Source organism: Cebidichthys violaceus, unplaced genomic scaffold, assembly GCF_023349555.1.
Source record: "Cebidichthys violaceus isolate CVI_PGR_0920_01 unplaced genomic scaffold, fCebVio1.0.p SCAF_22, whole genome shotgun sequence".
Lineage (NCBI taxonomy): Eukaryota > Metazoa > Chordata > Actinopteri > Perciformes > Stichaeidae > Cebidichthys > Cebidichthys violaceus.
Window position 1 is genome coordinate 11131343 of NW_027176395.1, and position 9632 is coordinate 11140974.

General features: G+C 42.9%; 1 protein-coding gene across 4 annotated transcripts in view; it reads left to right on the top strand.

Moving 5' to 3' along the window:
• The first annotated feature begins 587 nt into the window (after positions 1–587).
• The window catches only part of lclat1 (lysocardiolipin acyltransferase 1), a 9472-nt gene continuing 427 nt past the window's right edge, over positions 588–9632 (top strand). Inside the window, exons 1-6 of one of the 4 annotated variants that reach the window (XM_068718029.1) lie at positions 588–674; positions 5398–5565; positions 6023–6221; positions 6406–6552; positions 7979–8095; positions 9103–9632. The exon at positions 9103–9632 is cut by the window's right edge and continues 427 nt beyond it. In XM_068718029.1, the coding sequence (XP_068574130.1) occupies positions 5398–5565; positions 6023–6221; positions 6406–6552; positions 7979–8095; positions 9103–9626 (1155 nt within the window). In that variant the 5' untranslated portion in view covers positions 588–674 and the 3' untranslated portion in view covers positions 9627–9632. Of the gene's footprint in view, positions 976–5397; positions 5566–5862; positions 6222–6405; positions 6553–7978; positions 8096–9102 lie in introns of those variants that run through there. The other 3 variants (XM_068718028.1, XM_068718030.1, XM_068718031.1) reach the window with 3 other exon arrangements.

A 9632-nucleotide genomic window follows, 5' to 3' on the forward strand; every position in this document is an offset into this window, starting at 1 on the left:
AATATTAAGAAGACAAATGTTGTAGTTTTTACTTAACTACAATTATTTGACAGCTATGATTAAATGTTACTTTGAAGATTATGATCACATTCTAAAATATGCTGCAACATTACAGATTTAACTATAAAAACAATATAAAGTAGCTACAAATAGCTACACCTCCGCCAGCTACACCATTCAAAATCCTGCTAGGCATTAATACAACTGATGTTATTATAAGCAAATATGACAATAATAATACTCACTGCGTCCTTTTCCTGCGTAATGAACACTTTATCAATACTTTAACTTTAGCAAGGTTGAAGTGCATGTATTTTTTTACATTGTGGTATTACAAGTTGACATTGTTAAAGATATGAATAGGCGTACTTCCACCACCACTGGGACTTGCACTAGCAAGTCTACCTCTCTTCCTTTGCACCTCCTACAAAGACCTTGAGTGCAGGTAGTTTGACTGTAGCTTAAAATATAACTAATACCAACATCCATAGTCACTATCAACATGTGAAATATTCATAGCATAATCCTTAGCCAAGCTTGCCCCACATGCCGTGTCTGCAGTTTACTGTCATCTCCTCGACGAATGTAGCTTGCAAAAAACAGCACCCCCTGTTGGTGTCTGGGTGTAAAAACTGGTGAGAGGTAACAAGTTGAAAGGTCGTGTTAGCAAAACGGTAAGGCGACTACACGTTTTGCTGCAGTCATATACTAAGAAAAGGCAATTAAAGAAAGCGAATTTTCCCGTGGGCTAATAACTTGCGAAAAACGAATCGGTTGGGAAACAGTTCCAACAGGCGCCAGCTTTGAGGACTAGTAACGCTTTAAAGCGTTTGCTCGCTTGTTAGCTAACGTTAGCAGGCTGCTAGCTGGCTTGCTAAGTTGCTATGTCGCAACCAAGTGCTTGGACTTCTTGGAGCTAACATAGCTAGCTCACCTAACTGAAATTAACGTTGATTCTGGAGGAAAACAAGAAAGGTGGGTATTTTGTCACCCTACAGTGTGTAATATATATTTGACAGTAGTCAGCCGTGATAACATGAGCAGGTTAACTATGGCTAACAAGAGCTAGCCTATGTTTCATGTTAGATTTGGTAAATTAGCATTCATGCTATTGTTTTACGAACTGTCATAACGGAAACTATCCTATCGGAAGCTATTCCATCAGCCATCTGGTATGAGTCCACAGAATCCTCACCATTGTTTGACTTAAGTTAACGGGTTGTCACTTATTTGCATGTAAGGCTGGGGTTAAGTAATTATTTACGAAGCAACGTGCTAACCGAAGGGATTATTATTTACAGACAACACGACATATATAGCGTCGGGCCTGTTTGTGTAATCGAAGCACCTATTTTAACGTTAACTCGTGTTGTCTTTCTGGTTTAAATCGGTATTGTCATGGTTTTTGGTGGCAGTGGATATATTGCATGTGTTTCCCCACCTGTGTGCTAATAGTATGCATACACAATACACAACCCCTAAAAACCTGCCTGTGAGGGCTCCATTAAAGTGGTTGGACACTCAAGGGCAGTTTCTATAGAAAGGTTACTCTAGATAGAAAAACAGATTCTCCAGCCTGTTAGATATTGCCCAGTAATTTACATTATTTGTTGTTCTGCCATTCAGGCTGTCTGCTTGTCAAAGGATATCAAAAAGTTATGGAAGGATTTTTTGGAAATTTGGTAGATATTGAGACACACATACTTTACTACGTGAATACATCATCAATTTCTCATATGAGTGATGGGCACAATGTTTTTGGATATCACAGCAAGTTGGAGAGTTGGTCAGTTCTGGAGGAGCTTATTTTTCTCTCCAAGTAGACCTGCACTCAATATTTGCAATTCATTTTGCAGCATTATCTTTTTCATTCTTCCCCTCACTCTTCTCTGTTGGGATGTCTGGTCTTGGCTTAAAGTAAGGAATGCAAAATGATTGCCTGAGAAGTCAGACTTGGACTATGAGGAGTATGCTTTGCATTGCATGTGGTGGTGTGTTTGGGCAAGTGCTTTCAGGATCATTGCTATCTTGATTTAAATAAATGTTAAACCAGCCCAAATGGATGGGACTAAATCAAACCACAAGTGGTACTTTTTTGGAGTATGGAAACAAAGTGTTTCCATGGATGCCTTAAAATACATGGTGTTATGTCCCAGGTGTCCACGCTGAGTGGAAGAAAAACATGTTTATTTAACACCTAAATGTTCATAGTTCCATTCACTTTTCACATCACTGGCTGCAGGTGTGTCGTGCCTTTTTGCTGTATGTATGAATAGGCTTGTCGGCTTGTTCCAGGAGCCACCCAAGGGGGTGTGTGTGTGTGTGTGTGTGTGTGTGTGTGTGTGTGTGTGTGTGTGTGTGTGTGTGTGTGTGTGTGTGTGTGTGTGTGTGTGTGTGTGTGTGTGTGTGTGTGTGTGTGTGTGTGTGTGTGGGGACACCTAATTGTGCTGAGCGAGCGTGTTTTCTCACCTCTCTCGTGCTTCGCAATTTTTTCGTTGTTAAAACCAGTAACCCATAAACCCTTATTGCCAGCATAATCATGCGCGCAAACACACTTGCATCTTTTTAAATGCACCTTCAGCCACTTTGGTTGCTGCTGTGAGACTTGCTGCGTCATGGTGTGGACAAGGGCAAGATGATGGCAGTGTTGGAGGCAGGTAGTTCAAACTAACGGCTTCATAACAATAATTGAAGTGGAAAGTGTGAACCGCAGGTCATATATAAGGGAAGAAAACACCCGCTGAATGAAAATGGCTCCCTGTAGTACCAGCTCAGACTCCCTGCGTCAGCAAGGCCAGGGCTCAATCAAATTAAGACTCGCTGTATTTCCACTTTTAACCTTTTATCGCCAAGGACCTTCTAATTTACTTGCTTTAGTGCTTCATTTGATTTGAGTTAATGTCATTGTGTGGTTTAAAAAAAATTGCATTATTTTCTGAACATGCATGCCATTGTCAGCAATATTCTGCTTCTTATTTAATTACACAAACTAGATCCAACTTACATAAATAAGACACTTTCTGTTGTTTTTTCAGTTTATTTACACCCTTCATTACAGGTGTCTCAGCATGTAGCAAGTGCAGCACATCAAATCATTTGACATTAATTGACTTCCTCAAGGGCAATTTGACTTGGTTCCTTAGACTGTTATTCATCCACTAGCCCCAGCTTTTGATATTTTGGTTTGACTACATGTAAACAGTATTTTTCAGCAATTAAGTTGACTTTGTGTCAAGGCTATTTGGACTTTTTTTAAAGGTTGTGCACACCAACAAAGGTGTTTTAAATTACTCTGGTTAACTGGACTTCTCGGGTTTGGCGGGGCCACACTAGGAATTTCATCAGCTCACCAAAGTTTATGCACTGATGAGGTACAGCTAAGCAGGTGCAACAAAATGAGCAGGACAGAGAGAGGGGCCAAATCCCAACGTCCTCCCTAAACCCTGAACCCTCAAGGACTTAATTGACGTCACCTGGTAAGTGGTTGAGTGTGAGAGGCTGCAAGGGCTCGAAATGGTATAAATATGAATGGGACAGCACATTGCTGCAACATATCACGTTACCATGAAAACGACAACAAATAAGATGTATAATTGTGGGTATTTATTTTATACTTTGTACTCCCTGATTTGAACGTCTTCCAGGCTCTTTCCTCACAAGATGAGGTCATTTCATATAATCTATGTTCTTGTTTTTGTCAAAACATCTTCGATGACAAAATCAAATATTTGATGGATAAATAAATAAATATCTATAATATTGTTCCATCTTTAACCCTTAATGTTTCTGTGTAAATATAATAAGACACACATGAGCCTCTTTGTTTACCTTTTTTTTTTTTAACGTCTCCATGCGTCCACTGGTTACCCCGTGTTTAACGTCACGTTGCTATGAATTGTGGGTAATTCCCTTAGGCTAAGTCAGCATACCATGCTGACTTATGGAAAGGGTTCATAAAGGGCTCAAAATGTCTGTGAGAGTGTCGAACACTTGAAGATTTGACAGTGGGACATCCCTAAACCCTCACAGACTTCGCGGGAGCGCGCCTCAAAGTCCGTGAGTCCGTAAGGGGGGGCATTGGGATTTGGACAGGGACACTCTAGCCAAGCACACAGTCCTTAGGATAGGTCTAATTAAGCTAAACAAGTGGAAACACCTGTGTACCATACGTAGGACACGTTCCATTACCATTGGAAGCTCAAGTGGTCACCACTAATGTCATTGAAATGACAAGGGACTCCCATTGGCATGTCCAGATGAGCCCCTTTAAACGTATCTGATATGTCATGGACGACTCAAGGTCTTGTTACCTGGTTTTGGATCTCATTACAGGCTCAATTCACTTCCCTTTCGGGATCTAATGACCATGTGGTGCATCTGCCATGTTACTGTTGAGATCATGCTTAACTATTCTTAGTTCATTCTATTTAAATGGTTTAAATTTACGTTCAATCTAGACTCGAGCATCAGTGTCTGTGCTGTTTATTTTTTATTTCAAACCAGTTGCCACATAAGCTGTCTTAAAATGGCCTAGTATTGCCTACACCTGTGTGAATCATGAGGATAATTATCAAACCAAGAGATGAAATCAAAGCACAGTAAAGTGTAAGCTTATCATTTCAATTATACCTTTTTTTTTCGGAATTAATTCCACTCATTTCAGGGTAGGTGACGCTCAGAGATAACCGTCATAGCGTCGGGTGCATTCAATGTATTTAGCAACTTATTTATGGAAAAACATCTCATATTGTCCTGCTTTTTTTTATCTGCATTATTGCTTACAATGGCCGAGTAAGCCACAGACATTGAAGGGATCACCACCACGGTGCAGCAAAATAGTTCAGCGCAGTGCAATACAATGGCATGGCAAAATCTCTGGTTCACATTTAGCCTATATTGTCTCACGGTATCATCATATCACCTACACCGAGATTATACACCTTTAGTGGATATAGCTGAGATATTTCTTTCTTTTAAGAACATGAGAAAATGTTCCTCCAAAATTTAAATGCCACTGAACAGATGTAACAACATAATTTGGAAGACACAGCCACACTTGATTTACTGACCATGCAGCCAGTGTTTGTCACCCTCAGTCAGAGAGGTTCCCCTATTTACATTCCACACTCGGTATGTCTGCCCTGGATGTTCCACTGTTTGTGGGGAATGATACCAGAGGAACAACAGAACAGCATTCTTTGCTATTGATGAGACTATTGATAGTCCATTTTGTGTCATGTTACAGAGCTGCTCCCCTTCAGCTACTTTCCACTGTGGAAATCCAAGTCAGGAATGAATTCCATGAATGTCATAATTTTTTAACATAGTCAGCTCAAACTTTTGACTTGCTCGTGAACTTCTATCCAGGTTAATCTTGTCTCCTTCCTCTCCCCACAGATGGCTGTGTCAGTGCGAGGCCTGTACTTTGTGGTGACCCTGTTTTTGGGTAGTTTCTTTGGAAGCGTCTTCATGCTGGGTCCAGTTTTGCCTCTCATGCTGCTGTCCCCCGCTTGGTACCGCTGGATCACTGATCGCATCATCGCCACCTGGCTCACCCTGCCTGTGGTGTGTACACCAGCTTATTCTTTACTTAGCCCACTAATGTGCTGGCCAGATGGTCCTAAGTTGCCCGTGTTTGACACACTCAGGGTAGTCTGTTTCATCTCGGTTGTTATTTTTGCCGCCTTATGTAACCAGATTTTATTTTTATCATAAGTACACGTCATTTATTTAGACTGCTCCTTGAGAACAATTATGCAAAACTTGTTTATAGTGACCCTATAAATTGAAGGCATTATTTATTTATTTTTTTCCTCACTTTTGTCTCTCTTGAATCTATCTTACCACTTTTACTCTTCCCAGTCCCTCCTCTTTCCCTCTGCATCCTTTTTCAATGACCATTCTTGTCTCCCCTCGATCATCCACCTCTCCATTTTGCTCCCTCTCCATGCCCTTTCCATTCTTCCCTCTTTTGTACTTCTTCTTCGTCCTCCCTCCGTCCCGGCGTCTCTCCCCTCTGCAGTCGTTGCTGGAGCTGGTGTTTGGGGTGAAGGTGGTGATCACGGGTGACGGCTTTGTTCCGGGCGAGCGCAGTGTGATCATCATGAACCACCGCACCCGACTGGACTGGATGTTTCTCTGGTGTTGTCTGCTCAGGTACAGCTACCTCCGTCTGGAGAAGATCTGCCTCAAGGCCGCCCTGAAAGCTGTGCCTGGCTTTGGTGGGTATACAGTGGGTCCTGTGAAAAGACGCTGCTTTGAGAGCAGTATATTACGAATAATGGGTGGGGAAATTATTCTGGGAAATATAACCCTAACCCTGCCTGCTTTGAAAATGTTCTACCGAATCAGTTGAGCTTGAGAAGTAATCAATTGCACGTTTAAGACTTTGTCTGTGTTTTCCAGGCTGGGCTATGCAGGTGGCCTGCTTCATCTTTATTCAGCGTCGTTGGGAGGAGGACAAGAAGCACATGGAGAACATGCTGGACTACTTCTGCGATATCAGAGAGCCCCTGCAGCTGCTACTGTTCCCGGAGGGTACAGACCTCACCGGTAATGTAATAAACAAGGCAACACGCCATCCATTCAGGGGACAGTTTGCCCACATTTCAGTTTTTCTTTCTCCGAATACGTTACCCATCGACCAGTTTCCAGAGCTCAGTTTGGCCCTACACCTGTCCAACACCTCTGCACTGACACTGTTACGCAAACACAGTTTCCAAGTGATAAGGCAGAGCGAAATCCCTCGACACACACACACACACACACACACACACACACACACACACACACACACACACACACACACACACTCCCCATACAGTCCTTTCTGCAAGAATGCTCTGATCTCTCGACGCAAGCACCAGCGACACCGGTGTCTAAAGCCCTTTCAGACCACCTCTAAGCCAATCAAAGTCCCCGAGTAGCTTTACTGGGGGAAGCTTAACTTCCCTTTACATGTCATGATGTCATGAAGGGGTCCAGTGAAGTTGCATCATAATTGGCCAGCAGATTTAGGGTTTTAAAGAGCACTTCACTTTTGGTGTTGCGTTCATTCCTGCCCGCGCACAGACGTGTGCATTTAAGCCTCTTAAACCTCGAGGCTTAATCTGACGCAAACAAGGGGACGTATACAGCATGTAATGACGTCCTATGCGGAAGTTATCCTGTTTTTTTACTCTCGGTAACACACAGACCTCCATCTACAGGATCAGTTTCGTAGTGCACTTTATGTAAGCCCCTCTAAACATTTCCATGACCCCTTTTTGAAGCGTGTCCAGCTTGTGTGAATTGAATGAAAGATTGTAGAAGAATGACGAGTCACGGCTTCGAGCAGAGCCCTGATCACCATAAATCTGTCCAGAGTCCTTTTTGTCCTATGAGCCGGCCTAAAGGAGCTACTTGTTACATAACATAATGAGTCATGATATAGTTTCCATGTTCCTGTGACAAGTTCCTGAGGAATGTTAATAAATAATCATCTTTCCTGTGTTTATATCCCCGGTGGTTTTTATAAATGTGTAAGCGTTCGTCACTGATTGATGTATTTTGTGAATGTGGAACATTATCCTTTGTTTAACTGCTATTTATATGACGCTATACTTTTATTTTTGCTATTGTATCTCTTGTCAACCAAGTTTGGCTTTTTGTGATAATGATACCAGACAGGCATATAATATTTATTTCATATTTTACAGTATATTCATTGATCATTTAATTTCACAATACAAATTAGATCGTAAGGCCACTCTGTATGTCAGCAGCTGTTAAGTACAACGTGTAAATGAATCCAAATAGACACATTGGATGTAGATATATTACATGTAATAATTTGACTGTTATTAGAAAATGGAAATACAATTTTAAGTTGTGCTTTAAAACAAGTAAACAATTATATAAGGGTATCTTTTTGATTTACAATGTAATATAGTGATTGCCGTTGCCAGAGGTTTATTGTATACATGTGTGTCTCTTGCAGAAAATACAAGAGCAAAGAGTGACCTGTTCGCTGCCCAAAACAACCTGCCGAAATTCGAGTATGTGCTGCATCCCCGCAGCACTGGATTCACCTTCATCGTGGACAGACTCCGAAAAGGTTCGGGCCATTTCTGAAACCATGAAATGTCTATATTAAATATGAAAAATTATCTGCTCGTAATACAGATGTTATTGTTAGTTGGCAGTCGAACGGCAGCATTTTTTGTCGATTGGCACTATTTGGTCGCAGTCATCATGATGGAAACATTTGATCAGCAAAACCGAGGGAAAATGAGCTGCTATCGAGATGATTGCAGTTAATCCACTGACGCAGCTTGTTAGGGAGGACTCACACTTGTTATTCTACGGTCTCACGGGCCTGTGCTTCATCCTCATGCCAGCCATTACAACACCCGAGAGAATCTCATGTTTCCCTATGAGCTAATTCTGGCAGTCCTCCAGAGTTCTTAAATACCACCTCTGGTCCTGCTGTCTCATCCCCCACCTGCTGAACACGGCACTAGTGCTCCACGCAGGTGTTGTGAATCAGAGTGATGTCATCAGGCTAATTCTCCCCTCCCGGTCTCTGTACCGCTGACTGACACGCTGTGTACGTCGCCTTTTGTCCGAGTCCGCGGTGCCCCTCACAGCTCTATTTTTACCGTGGTAGAGCTGAGCTGTACAGGAGCAGGCGCTGGCAGGTGTCATCCTGTCCACTTGATATTTCATTCAGCGTTCATACGTGTATTGTAAGGGCACTGCAGCTCAGTGACGACGGCATAAAAGCTCGTGGTAGTTTTGAGGGCCGAAAAGGGATGAAGCTCTAAGCCCTGGGATAATTAGAGGTACATGTGTAATGAAGCTCAGGGCTGGGATTTTTTAAGGGTGCATAAAACAGTTCCAATAACCGGTGTGGATGTGGGGAAAGGGATACTATTAAGTTTCCCTACAGGAAATATTGGGAAGAGTGTAGTTTACAGTAAGCTGGGACTGTTAAGGAGTTTAAGTGTTGAAAATTTAGTTTTTTTTTTTACTTTTGCAGTCTAGTTCAATGACTTATTTTGGTTATTCAACTATTATAGTGTTGTTCCTTCGATCATTTAAAACTGCATCCCATTTTTCTAGGAGATAACCTGGATGCTGTCCATGATATTACTGTGGCATACCCCAAGAACATCCCTCAGACAGAACGCCACCTCATCCTGGGACTTTTCCCCCGTGAGATCCACTTCCACGTCCGCCGCTACCCGGTGGCTTCCCTGCCCGCCGCGTCCTCTGACCTGGAGTCTTGGTGTCGAGACCGCTGGGCCGAGAAAGAAAGCCGACTGCGGGACTTCTACTCGGGCCAGCACCGGGGCTTCGATAGGGACGGCGTTGTGCTCGTGCCACCTTGTAAGACGGAGCTGCGAGTGTCTCTGATCAAAGCTGCCTCGCTGCTGTACTGGACCAGCTTCATTGCTCTGTGCTTCACCGGCCTGTGGCTGTGGGCTCCTGTCAGGCTCTTCTTCCTGGTCATGGTGGGAGTATATACGGCCCAGCAGAAGCTGATCGGTGGGGTGGAGCTGCTGGAGTTGGCCTGCCATCGGTACTGGAAGACGGCCGCCACTGAGGATGAGAAGAGTAAGGTGCAGGCTGGGAAGATGCAGTGAGGATGG